Here is a 14,538-nt window from a genome sequence, read left to right as displayed (position 1 = left end):
ATATATGTAAAATTCTATTTTTGTCGTGGATCGTATCCTTGCAAGGCGTGGTACTATTGGAGGACCAGAGGCGCAGCAGAAAAGGAAGCTCGATGGACCCGACGACATAAACCCTAGGGCTGGCAGCACACGGAGGACAGTGATGGAAGAAACCATAATAGTTGGAAAATTAATTTTCATATTTATTGCTTTTATTTACTGTGATGTGTGTGTGCATGTGATGTGTGCTTGCATAGTTAAAATTCCTCACCTTAAATAACTAAGTGGGAGAGGGATTAGTAGATAAATTCCACGGTCTCCATTACTGGGTTATAAGTGATGCGACAAACTTGCGTGTTGGCTCTGAGTGCCTCCCTCCCAATTGGATGAGTTTGTTTGCAGATCACTAGATCAGACTTCATTTATGGATGGTTATAGGAAATTATTTAGGAGTGTGTGATCTTCTCCATCTGAAGAGGCACAATCTTATTTAATATACTAAGTATCAAGTAATGGTATATATTTAGACACATTTAATAGTATTCTCCCCGTCGGAGTCACTGTTATTATTTGTACGACCGAAAAAAAACCAAGTACATTTAATAGTACTCTTACTTTTTAAAATGAGACGTTATCTTCTCTTTTATTCTTAACCAAAATAAGGTAAAAATATAAAAAGTTGAAAAAGTTTTGTATGGACAAGTTTATTATTTTATTAAAAAAATAAATTTCATTATTATTTTAGATTTTTTTGAAAATAAATATAGTGAGATTATGATCGTCTAAATTTTTTCAAGATTGAATACATCCCTTAAATCCATAAATTTATATGAAATTTATAAATGTCTATAAAATTTTTGTAAAAAAAAAATTTATAGAATTTTTTTAACAACTATAAAAATCAATAAAAATATATAAATTCTAAAAAAATCTATAATTAAAAAAAAACCAATTAAAATCATTCAATCTATCAATGGAATGCACCCCGAGCCCGAGCCATGTAATTAATCTGAGAACACCGAGACCGTTTTTTTTAATTGGCGAGTCATGATCACCTTTGAATGTAAAATTAAAGGTCAACTATGGCATGGTGGAGATGGAAGTGTTCTAAAAGCAAAGGTCATTTTAGTCATTTAATAAATTGTCTCCTCTCGTTGACCGCTGTTTATAGACGGCGCCGTCCTCCTGCGCCGCCTATATAATGCTCCTCCCTTTCGCTGTCTCTCCAAATGTCGGCGCCACAAAGGGCATGGGTCTGCCGTGGCAATGGTGCTTGTCGCAGGGTGTCATCGCGGCCTGCGTTGCGATAGCATTGAAGCTACTCGACGCCTTGTGGTGGAGGCCCAGACGGGTGGAGCGGCACTTTGCTCAGCAGGGCGTACGCGGCCCCCCTTACTGCTTCTTCATTGGCTGCATCAGAGAGATGACTGCCCTCATGCCGGACTCCTCCTCCAAACCCACCATGCCGCTCGATAACCACAACATCCTCCCCAGAGTCCTCCCCTTCTACCACCACTGGAAGAACATCTACGGTACTCTGCTGTCTATTCCTCTTCTTCTCGGTGTCCTCCCCTTTTCTTTTATAGCTTTTGGTGTCTCTGTTTCAGGCTCCCCCTTCCTGCTGTGGTTTGGGGCGACGCCGCGCCTGGCCGTCTCGGACCCGGAGCTCATCCGGGAAATCCTCCTAGCACGGTCCGATGTCTTCGAGCGCTACGCACCACACCCGGTGGCCCGGCAGCTGGAGGGAGACGGGTTGGTGAATCTCCGGGACAAGAAGTGGGCGCACCACCGCAAGGTCCTCACCCCGACCTTCCACATGGACAACCTCAAAGTAGGCCCTGTTTCACTTCCTCCTCCGTTGGCATTTCCAGCTCCGTCATTTTCCCTTTTAGTTAATTCGGGAATTGGTTGAGCTCCCTCCTCCTCCAGCTGCTGATGCCCTTCATCGGCAAGAGCGTGCTCGGGATGGTAGAGGGGATTCCGAGCTCCGGCGAGGAAGTGGAAATCAACGTCTCCGAGTGGTTCCAGACTGTGGCAGAGGAGGTCGTCACCCAAGCCACATTCGGGAGAAGTTACGACGAGGGAAAGGCTGTGTTCCAGCTACAGAGTCGACAGATGACGTTAGCGGCCGAAGCTTTTCGCAACGTCTTCATTCCTGGCTTCCGGTATCGTGTCGTTGTCTGACTTACTGGAGCTATCATACTCGAACTCTGTTCCAATAATTTAATTCTATTAAAATGGTCAAAATCAGATTTTTGCCCACGAAAACGAATACAAATTCGTGGAAATTGGAGAAGGAAATCGGGAGACGCTTAGTCGAGTTGATCAGCCGGCGGAGGGAGCGGCCTGAGGAGGAGAAAGGATCGACCAAGTCCCATGGCAATGCGAAGGATCTGCTTGGTCTAATGATAGATGCAGGCGAACCGAAACAGAGAAGTACCGCGTCGTCGTCGATGACCGTTGGAGACATTGTGGAGGAGTGCAAGACGTTCTTCTTCGCCGGGAAGCAGACCACCTCCAATTTGTTGACCTGGATGACGGTGCTTCTGGCAATGCACCAAGAGTGGCAGGAGCGCGCCCGGGAGGAGGTCCTCCGGGTCTGCGGCGGCCGCGACGTGCCTTCCTGGGAGCACCTCCCCAAGTTGAAGACGTTGGGAATGATAATCCACGAGACGCTACGGCTGTACCCGCCGGCGGTGGCGACGATCCGGGAGGCTAAGAGGGACGTGGTGCTGGGCGGATACTGGATCCCATCGGGGACCGAGATACTGATTCCCATCATGGGCCTGCACCACGACGCCGAGCTGTGGGGGTCCAACGTGGCGGCGTTCTCCCCCGAGCGGTTCGCAGACGGCGCAGCGTGCGCCGCCCGGCACCCGACCGCGTTCCTCCCCTTCGGCCTCGGCCCCCGCATGTGCATCGGCCAGAACCTGGCCATCCTTGAGGCCAAGCTCACCATGGCCGTCCTCCTCCAGCGCTTTGCCTTCCGCCTCTCGCCCTCCTACGTCCACGCCCCCACCGTCCTCATGCTCCTCTACCCCCAGTACGGCGCCCCGGTCATCTTCCGCCCTCTCACCTCCTGACACAAGCAACTGCAAATATCAAAATATCTTGTCCATTTTTCAACATTCTCATCAAATCCTTGCATTCAAATTAATTAGATTCGTATCAGACTTTTGCATCGATCTGAATTCTAGCAAATCCAAATGGATCGAAGAAAGCATGCACGTCGAGTACTGGTGGTTGTTGCTTGCCTGCCTGGGCATTTCTTACGGTGATACGGCGAGTAAGGTAGGTTTCGGGAGTTGGGGTCAAAATCAAAAAGATTAATTGATATAGTGTCAAAGTCAGGAAGAGATCAACAATTGGGGGTAATCATGCTATCTGAATTCCTCCCATGAATATGGGATAAGGTCGGCCGGTTGACTCTGCACGGATGAATATTTTATTCGATCGGATGCGTCATCTGATCAGATCCTGAGTTGGGGGTCAACAATTGGAGGTAATCACACTACCCGTGTTCTTCCCATGAATACGGGACCAGGCTAGCCGACTAACTCCTAGCGGGAGAACATTTTATCTAATTGGACGCCTCGTCCGATTGGATCCCAAGTTCCCCTTGGTTTGATTAGACCCTTTGGACCTATTACTTGACCGAACTCCTTGTCCAATCAAATGTTGAGTTTTCGAGGTGTCTAACCTTCCGCAAAGTGACACATTATCAAATAACAGAAGGGACTCCGTTAGTTTACCGTTGAAGTATATCAATAGGCCAATACCTCTTTTGTGCATATTGTGTAATCATTGTAAAAAAATTACTAGAATATTCCATATGCGCTTTGTAGGATAGAAATTTTCACCCTACAAGCGCATAGGTGATGCATAATTTAGGAAAGATTGTTGTGTGCTAGATTGGTCGGTACTATTTTAGAAATATAATGATATCTGTGCAGAGAGAAAATAACACTATATAAAAGGGTCTCTATATATCTACATATACTAGTAAACTTCAGTATTAGAATTTACTGTTCATCATCATTATTCTTCACTCTTTTCCTCAATTCCCTGTCTAACTTGAGTATCAGAATACTTACACTGAGAATCCCTCTTTGGTCTAGTTGTTAATATTTTCTTCCTTTTTGTATTTTTCTTTGACATGCAAGCTCGCTTGAGGCATCAATTCCCTCTTTGTTCAGAGTCTTTTTCACGGTTAACTTCGAAGCCACTTAATCAGCACGCCAACTTCTCCTATTTCAGACAGCTTCATATGGTAATTAAAGTTAAGGTTGAGCCACGAACTGTCTGAGGTGCGTTAGGTGTTTTATTTGATGACGAAGACAAAGACGAAGGCGAAGAGGAAGACACTGCATGTGGGTTTGCGCACTGTCTCCTTCATGCCATGCCATGGCATGCCATGCCATGGAGTAGCGCGAACAGATAGACAAGTGAAGGTGAGCAGCTCAGAGAGAATTAAGTGTTTAGCAATCAATCCCTTGGTCCCCCATCGGAGCATATGAAACTGGAAGATGATTCGATGCTAATATTCAATCCCTTGGTAAAATTCTTTAGTTGAGCAAAAACTATTTTTTTAATAATTGTTAGAAGCCAATATTCATATATATTTTAGTTGATCAACAAAAGTTCTAGTCACCTTAATTATCTTAGGTTAAACTATCAAAAATATTAGATTAACCAAACTTACATTTTATAAATTAGGGAAGTTCATAATGTTGTTATTTTTTATCGCTAAACACAATACTTTTGTTACCTAGATGTTTGATATTAGTACTAAGCTATATAAAACCTTTATATGTCACCGTAGACTAAGAATAGGGTTGATCTTGTTGATGCAATTGTTCTCCAAGTAGTTCAGTGTAACCTTAGATGTTAACGTTTAAGCAAAACATGTAAGCTAGACGTTGTCCTATGATTTAATGTGTGTTTAAGGACTTACCGGAGCGCACATAGAATCTAGAGAGCTTGGGGCTTGGTGTAACTAAAGTGACATCCCTATCCCTAAAGTGATTGGAAGGTTCGAAGATATTAGAGAAGAAGGATGGTAGAGATATTCTCAATCATTAATTCTCCCCTCAAACGATTTATTGATCTGCTTCATGGTTTTCCTCAAAATTCAACCTATAACATAATTCTATTTGGATCATGACTCTAATATTACTTGTTAGAATAAAAAAAATTATATATTTCTATAATAGTATGATATTATCCATTTTGAATCTAAATACTCACAAATTTACTTTTAGATTTTACTCAAAAAATTTCATACCAATAGAGATATTTTCCATCTTAAAATATATGATCTTTTTCATATATTTTTAATATAAGATTTTGATGTAATATATGTTGGACCCTGTGGTTGTTTTGATGTGATCAACCAAGTTAGGTTAGGTCCTGTTTGGTTTAGATCCCTGTGTCTAAGTGTGCAGGAGCTTAGGAGCACAGGAAGTCGAGCGGAAGACGCAGCTAGCGAAAAGAACGGCATGGAAAGGGAACCGACTGGCTCGGTGCGTCCGAGGGATGAAAGAGTTGCGGAAGAGTATACCGGTGGACGAGAAGAACGTATGCGACGTTCGAGGGACGAGAAGCTGGAGCGGAAGCCTGCTCGAGAAGAAGGCCGGAAATTGAGTTTGGGTGAGCTCTATTTTGGTTAGCCGCAATCACCCAAGCGATCGGAGCTTCCGAAGGTCTAAAGGAGCTGGAAAAGCAAGCTGAAGGTGCCCTCAATGCAGTGTTGAGGGCGCCTCTGCCTTCTTCAGGCGGGAGGGCACCCTCCATGTCTTGGAGGCGCCCTCAATGCCATTGAGGGCGCTCTCAAACCAGTCAACTTGACCGTTTGTGAGTGGATAAAAGTTTATCCACTTATCTTGCCTTGGAGGCACCCTCCACCCCTTGGGAGGCGCTCTCAAGCCTTTAGATAGAATTTTCAGGAGTTATAAAAAGACCCCTGGAATTAGGAAATAATCAATCAACTCTTGTACTAACTTCCTAGCAACTCTTATAGCTTTCAGTGTGTAAAAGGATTCTCCACCTTCAAAGAAGGAGATTCTTAGTGAGTCATTCAACCGTCTTAGATTAACAACCACCTAGGTTGTAACCAAGTCAATTGCTGAATCTTCTTTAGTTCTATTATTTTATTATTGTTGCATTTGTAGAGCTGAAAGAACGAGGAGAGTATTTTTTTTATTTCAGGCAATTCACCCCTCCCCTCTTGCCGGCCTGCTGCGCCAGCAAGTGGTATCAAAGTCCAACCGCCTCAAAAGGACTAACCGCCGTCTGAAGTAACGAGATCAAGACGATGGCCGGACCAACAATCTTTCCACCTAAATTCGAGGGAGATTTTGCGCCATGGAAGAAACGAATGGAGGTATTTTTCAAAACCGATTTTGAAATATTATTAATAATTAAATATGATTTTGTAGCTCCTAAAAATCCCTAAGGAGAAGAAAAAGAAGAGTATCACTGGACCAAGAAGGAGCAAGCAGACTTCATAGCGAACGAATGAGCCGAGTTTCACCTGCTTAGTGTGCTGCCACCTCAGGAAGTAAATCAGATTGGAAATTACAACTCCGCGAAGAAGCTTTGGGAAAAGTTCTTGGAGTTACACGAAGGGACTTCTAAAACAAAGCTTGCGAGATGGGACGTGCTCCGGAATCAACTTACAAACCTCCAGTTAGAAGAAGGAGAGTCAGTAGCACAACTACACGGAAGAATCAAGGAGCTGATCATCGGACTAACAAACCTCGGAGAAACGGTAACGAATCAGGACACACAAAGATATGCGTTAAATGCATTTCTAAGAACATCCGAATGGACAACTATAGTAGATTCCTACTATATATCCAAGGATTTCGAGGTAAGTACTTTAGAATTTTTTTTCTATTTTCGAATTACATGAATCTCGGTGCACAAGATAAAGAAAAGGACTGAATCAGAACGTTGCTCTGAAGGCAAGAACCAACGATTCAGACTCCGACGAATTAGTTGATGAAAATAAAGCAACTCTTCTGGTAAGAAAACTCAATAAATTTGTTCAGTCTAATAAGTTTAAATCATAGTGATCCCGTCCGAATGTTGAATCAACGGACGCTGGGCACGTGGCGCTCTCCGAGTCGCTGACGTAGATCTCCGATTGGTCGTACGAACCTCCGGCAAACCTGCACAGAAGTCGGGCCGGGAAGGGGTTCCCGGCGACGACCCTCCGACGCTCAAGTCAGGTAAGCGAACAACGAAGTGGCTCCGAAAATTGTAGAACGAGTACCTCCGGTGAAGGGTGAGGGCCTTTATATAGGGTTGTGGAGAAGCGAGTGCACACATACCGAGGTGTACACGTGTCCTTTCCCATACCGTAGTGTGGGCTTGTCAGAGGAGCTTACCTGACCCCATACTGCTACAGTTTGAGCACGTCTCTGATGGGACAGCGGATCCTTCTGTCGTAGGATTTTGAGTATGACCTAAACGCAGAACATGCCCGTTGTCAGAAAAAGCTGTCCCTTGTCCTTTTCCCCTTACTCCCTGCCGGGCGTCCGGCCAGCCAGCCCCCGCCTTATGTCCGGCCGGACATATATAATGGTCTACTTGGGAGATTCTCGGTAATGTTCTTTGCGGAGATTGTTAGCAGTATGTTACCTTGTGTCTTCGGCCGAGCGTGACTTCCGCTCGGCCCTTCATTCCTGCTCAATCGAGCGCCGGAATCCCGACTCCCATCGGGGCGCCCTTTGGTCGTCAGTTAAACACCGATCGGCCATCCGGTCGGTTAGCCACCCTTCTCCGGTCGGCTGATCGGTCCGACCTTCTCTCAAGCGTCCGGTCGGCCGATCGGTCCGACCTTCTCTTAAGCGTCCGGTCAGTCCATCCTTTTCCGATGGACCACCTGGACCTTTGACTTCCACGTGGTGTTGACTTCCCAGAACGGGGGTCCCCTGTTCTTACCGCCGGATCACTTGCCTCCCCTTCAAGCCTAGTCGAAGGAGGCGAAGTCCGACTGACTGGACTGCCAATCTGACTGAGTAACGGCCGCTACGATAGTCCGCTCGGCCAGGCTTTGGGGATGCTCATCCGTTCGGCGATGTCTTGCCCGTGCCTTGTATTCCCTTGGCATCCATGCCGAATCCTCTCCCTTACTGCCAAGCACGTGCACTACGCGCAGTAAGGGGCGTTCATTAAATGCGACCCGTGTCCTGCTGACACGTGGCGATCTCGCTTTTGTCAGCGTATGGCGGTGGTGTTACCTCCGATGGGATAGCCGCCGTTTGAAATGAGCGGTTGGATGATTGCCTCGTTCTTCACGACCTGAATCGGACGGCTGAGGCCGTTCGAGGCTAACGCTATAAATCTCGCGACCTCTTCTCTCCGCCGCATTCTTGCTTCGTCGACCTTCGACTTCCCGCTGTTCTTTCTGCTCCGGCGACCTCGTGTCTCAGCTCCCCGACGACCCCGAGGCCCCTTTCGATCATCCCTTTTGCTCGTAAGCCTTCCTTTTCCTCGCTCCCTCCCTCTTCTTTTTTCTGTTAGCTGTCCCCTTCAGTCTGCCACCTTTTCTGTCTTGTTCGAACCCTTCTTTTTGTCTCGAATTCTTTACTGTGTTTCGACCATGACTAGCACTTCCCAGCCGACCGCCGGCGCTCCTGGTCTTTGGTACACGACCATGGAAAGCTGGTTTGACGAGGAGGACACGCTGCGCCTCGCTCGGACCTATGAAATCCCTACCGACCGCCACATAGTATTAGCGACCCCCACCGACCGGCTTCATGAACCGCCGCCCGGTACTGTCCTCTTTTTTTGAGATCAATTTTTAGCCGGGCTAGTCTTTTCTCCACATAAGTTTTTCTTACAAGTGTGCAACTATTTTCGCATCCCTCTCGGCCAACTAGTCCCAAACTCCATTAGGCTGCTGAGCGGGGTGGTAGTTCTCTTTAAACTGAACAACATCCCATTAGACCCCAAAGTGTTCCACTACTTCTACTACCCTAAGAAAGCCGAGTGGGGTACTTTTGTTTTCTAATCTAGGATAGGTTTCGTCATTTTTGATAACATGCCAAGCTCCAACAAACACTGGAAAGAGCATTTTTTCTACATGCGTTTCCCCGAGCCACCGGCCTTCCGTATCAAATGGCAGACGGCGATGCCAGCACAGCCGGAGCTCGGCAAGTTTAGGGGCGATCCGGCCTACCTTCATGCAGCCGACCGGCTGGTCAGCCAGCGCTACCATATCGACAAGCTGCTCCTTCCGGGAGTAATGTATATATTCGGCTTGTCCTCTATTCCCGCCGATCTGCCTTGCAGCATGAGTAAGTTATCCTATCATCCTCTTTCTTTTGTTCTAACTGATTTATTCCTTGCTGCTGCAGCCGAAGTTATGTGGCGCGCAAAGGCTACCAAGCGGCTGAAACTGCGAGCCGCTGAGATCGAGGCGGCCAAGAATAGGGAGGTCGCCGAGCGGAGCTTGGCCTCAGCTGGTCCGGCCAGCGAAGAGGGTGAGGGGACTCAGAGTGTCCCCGAAGCCTTAGACGCTTCTGCCTCTCTTGGCGAGGCTGCGGGCGATATAGAGCCCTCTACTCAAGTCGGGGTAGAAGGCCGCTCGGCTGATGAAGCCCCCCTGGCAACTCGGAAGCGCAGACGGCCAGAGCCAGCCTCTCAACCAACTCCATCTGATGAACCGCATTCCGAGCGGGGCGATGAAGCTCCAGTGCTATCCGGGACGGTATCTATAGAGAGTACCCCCACGTCGTGCGGCTCTCCAAGGGCTACGTCTGAGGTGCCGCCCTCCAGTCCTCCCCGAACAATGCGGCGTCTTAGGCGATTGGGCGACCGTCCTTCTTCCTCCACCGGTGAGCCATCCGGTAAGGCCGCTGCGCCCCAGGGTGATCCGAGCGGCCCAAGGTTGATAAAAACTGTCCTGCGCCTTCCTTCGGAGGAATATTTAGAAACTGCTGATCGGCCAGTGGTTCCCGAGCAGCAGATCACCCTTACAGGTCCTCTCGCCAAAGCCTGGGAGGATGCTCAGCTCCGAATTGCAATGATGACTCCCGGTCAGCTAGGCGACAGCAATTTACAACAGGCGACCGGGGTATGTTCTTTGCCTTGTTAGTTATTTGGATTTAGTTTCTAACTTGCTCCTATCCGTTTGCAGAATTGGGTGGAGCAGATTGCCATCAGCAACCGCCTAGCCGAACTGGAGGACGAGCTGAAAAAGCTCAAAGCCGCGGGAGATAGCAGACAGTCAACGACCGCTCTGGAGAAGGCCAAAAAGCTGCTGGAAGCCGAACGGGGTAAGTCCTCCGGCTTGTCGAGCGAAGTGGCTCGACTTGAGGCTTTGGTCAAGCAGCGGGACAAGGAGATAAAGACCGCGACCACCCGGAAGCGCAAAGCCATCGACGACATGGACATGATGAAGGTGGAGAACCGAGGGCTAGAACAACGGGTAAAGGACTTGGACGCCTTGCTGAAGACTGAACAGGAGGGCCGCTCGGCAGACCAAGTTAAAGCGGAAGGGGCTTTGAAAGATCTCCAGGCGGCCCTTGACACTTCCGGAGCCACTCTTAAAGAATATCAAGATGGGGAGCCCGGTCGGTTGGCGGAAGTGCGCAAAGCATTCGTCCGCTCGGATGGATTTGGCGAAAAGTTCAGCGACAAGCTGTCCTTAACTTTCGAAGAGGCGATCAAAGTGGCAATCGAATATCTGAAGACCAAGGGCCACATACCAGCCGAGCTGGCGATCCCCCCCGAAGATCTGGCGGTCATGATGGGCTCCATCCCCGATTCTCTCTTTAATTTTGGTGATAGAGAATGAAGGGTTTGTAAAACTTCTTTCAAGTTTCTGCTGTTTTTTGTATGCCCGCCGTTCGGGGCGAAGACTGTTGTTATCACTTTTGTCTATTCACCGTTTGGTGTAAATGAATTCTCTCTCTTTGTTATTTGTTTGTTCGACCAGCATCCAATCCTTAACTTTTTGCTCCGGTCCTAATTTTCTCGCGCTAAGTGCGTTCTTTATTCTTGCCTTATCGGCAGACCCGATCAGAGGTCGGCCTTTACGACCGAGCAAGACCTTGTAGAAAGTTATCCGTCCGGAGGATTTATAGACTCCGGTTGCTCGCCTTTTAACGTCGAATTTTACTGTCAGCGCCTGACGACCTTCCGCTCAGCGGGTTTATAGACGCCGGCTCGTCTCTCGATATTTAACGTCGGAGCTTGACGGTCTTCCGCTCGGCAGGTTTATAGACGCCGGCTCGTCTCTCGATTTTTAACGTCGGAGCTCGACGGTCTTCCGCTCGGGGGGTTTATAGACGCCGGCTCGTCTCTCGATATTTAACGTCGGAGCTCGACGGTCTTCCGCTCGGATGATTTATAGACGTCGGCTCGTCTCTCGATATTTAACGTCGGAGCTCGACGGTCTTCCGCTCGGATGATTTATAGACGCCGGCTCGTCTCTCGATTTTTAACGTCAGAGCTCGACGTTCTTCCGCTCGGGGGGTTTATAGACGTCGGCTCGTCTCTCGATTTTTAACGTCGGAGCTCGATGGTCTTCCGCTCGGAGGGTTTATAGACGCCGGCTCGTCTCTCGATTTTTAACGTCGGAGCTCGACGGTCTTCCGCTCGGAGGGTTTATAGACGCCGGCTCGTCTCTCGATTTTTAACGTCGGAGCTCGACGGTCTTCCGCTCGGAGGGTTTATAGACGCCGGCTCGTCTCTCGATTTTTAACGTCGGAGCTCGACGGTCTTCCGCTCGAGGGGTTTTGCCTTTTCTATTATCCCGCATTGGTACTTCATCTGACGAAGAGCCTCTATCGCGATTAGCTGCTGCGGCTTCAGGAGGAGTGCGGAAGAGAGCTTAATGGAATGGAACCGTGGCCTGTGGTGCTTCCGCTCGGCCACCTGATGCTGATGTGGCTTGCTGCTCAGGCCGCTCGGCTGGTGCCTTCTGTTTTTGTTCCGCAAGCTTAGCGGCCCTCGACTCGATTAGAGCGTCGAGTTCTTCCGTGGAAAGCGTCACCGTGTGCTGTCGTCCAGCTTCGTCTATTGCTTCCGATCGGATGCAGGAGCGTTCCCACAGACGGCGCCAAATTGATCCCGTCTGAATGTTAAATCAACGGACGCTGGGCACGTGGCACTCTCCGAGTCACTGACGTAGATCTCCGATTGGTTGTACGAACCTCCAGCGAACCTGCACAGAAGTCGGGCCGGGAAGGGGTTCCCGGCGACGACCCTCCGACGCTCAAGTCAGGTAAGCGAACAACGAAGTGGCTCCGAAAATTGTAGAACGCGTACCTCCGGTGAAGGGTGAGGGCCTTTATATAGGGCTGTGGAGAAGCGAGTGCGCACATACTGAGGTGTACATGTGTCCTTTCCCATACCGTAGTGTGGGCTTGTCAGAGGAGCTTACTTGACCCCATACTGCTACAGTTTGAGCACGTCTCTGATGGGACAGCGGATCCTTCTGTGAGTAGGATTTTGAGTATGGCCTGAACGCAGAACATGCCCGTTGTCAGAAAAAGTTGTCCCTTGTCCTTTTCCCCTTACTCCCTGCCGGGCGTCCGGCCGGCCAGCCCCCGCCTTATGTCCGGCCGGACATATATAATGGTCTACTTGGGAGATTCTCGGTAATGTGCTTTGCGGAGACTGTTAGCAGTATGTTACCTTGTGTCTTCGGCCGAGCGTGACTTCCGCTCGGCCCTTCATTCCTGCTCAATCGAGCGCCGGAATCCCGACTCCCATCGGGGCGCCCTTTAGCCATCAGTTAAACACCGATCGCCCATCCGGTCGGTCAGCCACCCTTCTCCGTTCGGTCGATCGGTCCGACCTTCTCTCAAGCGTCCGGTCGGTCGATCGGTCCGACCTTCTCTTGAGCGTCCGGTCAGTCCATCCTTTTCCGATGGACCACCTAGACCTTTGACTTCCACATGGCGTTGACTTCCCAGAACGGGGGTCCCCTGTTCTTATCACCGGATCACATAGACAAAGAGAGATTATCGAAATAAAAGGAAGGTCCGATGCTACAACTACAACGAGGAAGGGCACATCAAGGATGACTACCCAAAATTAAAGAAAAGGCACAAGGAGAAAGAAAAGTCTCAAAGACTGACAACCTCTAAACGCAAGAGTCTGAATGCCACATGGGATGAATCATCATCCTCCGAATATGAAGTCAAAGCTTACGTCGGACTTGCTCTAACAGCAATCCACCAAGATGAAGATGAGACCTGCTCAGAAATGAGCATAGATGAAGGGGGAGAATCATCAGAAGAAGAAAGTAGTGATGAAGGGGCAGCATCAAAAATTAAGGTAAGTGAGATACGTGCTCTATCTCCCAAACAATTCTTTAAATTTATTAAAAGTCTTGCTAAAGATCTAGCTAAACTAGAAAAGGAAAATGTTGAATTAAAATTAAATTTAGCAAAAGCATGCCCTCTACAATTGTATGATAATCTAAAATTATAAAGTGAAATCGAAAAATTGAAAAATGACCATGCATGCTTGAATAACTTTCAAAAATAAAAAATTAGAATTTATGGTAAGTTAAATTGGTATATTATACATCATCAAGGTCAACTTAGAAAAATTCTCAAAGAATATATACCTCCTAAATTTTTGATTAACCCAATAGGAAGAAACCTATATTGGGTTCCAAAATCTTGTTTAGATTAAAACATGTTTTTATTAAGGCTTTTAAAAAGGGTTAAATATTTAAATTCCTTAAAAGGCTTTGTCTAGAAGTGATTGATGATCCAATAATCAAGAAGACCTAGTGCCTCGCCACAACCTGGAAGCCGATTATCGAACTAAATGTTTAATTAGCAAACTGATAAGCAATTAAGATAATGCTTTTAAATTCTTGTCAACTATTTAAACGTTTCAAAATTTCTAACTTGGAAATTACTTCAAATTTTATTTAACTTGAAAATTTGAAAATTTATAACTTGAAAATTTTTTCAAAATTTTTGAAAATTTGTACCTTATTTTTTTTGATGTGATTAAAGGGGAAGAAATAGGTACAAGTTTAAGGGGAAGTAAAAAAAATATTATAATTTCTTTTATTACAATTTTTATGCTTAAATTATTAGTATGGTAATTTCTTTAAATTATTACTTGTTTTACCCTAACTTGAACTTGGGTTGATGTACATCAAAAAGGGGAAGATTGTTGGAGCCTGCGGTTGTTTTGATGTGATCAACCAAGTTAGGTTAGGTCCTGTTTAGTTTTGATCCCTGTGTCTAAGTGTGCAGGAGCTTAGGAGCACAGGAAGTCGAGCGGAAGAAGCAGCTGGCGAGAAGGACGACACGAGAAGAGAGCCGACGGGCTCAGTGGGTCCGAGGGACGAAAGAGCTTCAGAAGAGTACACCGGTGGACGAGAAGAATGTACGCGACGTTCGAGAGACGAGAAGCTGGAGCAGAAGCCTACTCGAGGAGAAAGCCGAAAATTGGGTTCAGGTAACCCCTATTTTGGTTGGCCGCAATCACCCAAGCGATCGGAGTTTCCGAAGGTCTAAAGGAGTTGGAAAAGCAAGATGAAGGCACCCTCAATGCAGTGTTGAGGGCGCCTCCGCC

The 14,538-nt window shown here is 47.4% G+C and overlaps 1 protein-coding gene across 1 annotated transcript; it reads left to right on the top strand.

Annotated features, from left to right (window-relative positions):
- The first annotated feature begins 1,379 nt into the window (after positions 1 to 1,379).
- On the top strand, positions 1,380 to 3,062 carry LOC122049602 (cytochrome P450 734A6-like). Its single transcript, XM_042610970.1, has 3 exons — positions 1,380 to 1,810; positions 1,909 to 2,144; positions 2,231 to 3,062. The coding sequence occupies exons 1-3, from the start codon at positions 1,403 to 1,405 to the stop codon at positions 3,060 to 3,062; spliced, it is 1,476 nt and encodes a 491-aa protein (XP_042466904.1). The 5' UTR covers positions 1,380 to 1,402.
- The last annotated feature ends 11,476 nt before the right edge of the window (positions 3,063 to 14,538 follow it).

This window comes from Zingiber officinale, chromosome 2B (genome assembly GCF_018446385.1).
Source record: "Zingiber officinale cultivar Zhangliang chromosome 2B, Zo_v1.1, whole genome shotgun sequence".
NCBI classification, from domain to species: domain Eukaryota; kingdom Viridiplantae; phylum Streptophyta; class Magnoliopsida; order Zingiberales; family Zingiberaceae; genus Zingiber; species Zingiber officinale.
The sequence above is the reverse complement of the archived record's forward strand: the minus strand, read 5'-3'. Positions and strand labels throughout refer to the sequence as shown.

Excerpts from the sequence above, each read along its gene's own strand:
- LOC122049602 (XM_042610970.1), top strand. The coding sequence starts at position 1,403 with ATGACTGCCCTCATGCCGGACTCCTCCTCCAAACCCACCATGCCGCTC. Across the intron at positions 1,811-1,908 it reads TCCACATGGACAACCTCAAA|CTGCTGATGCCCTTCATCGG; the intron begins GTAGGCCCTGTT and ends CTCCTCCTCCAG. Across the intron at positions 2,145-2,230 it reads GTCTTCATTCCTGGCTTCCG|ATTTTTGCCCACGAAAACGA; the intron begins GTATCGTGTCGT and ends GGTCAAAATCAG.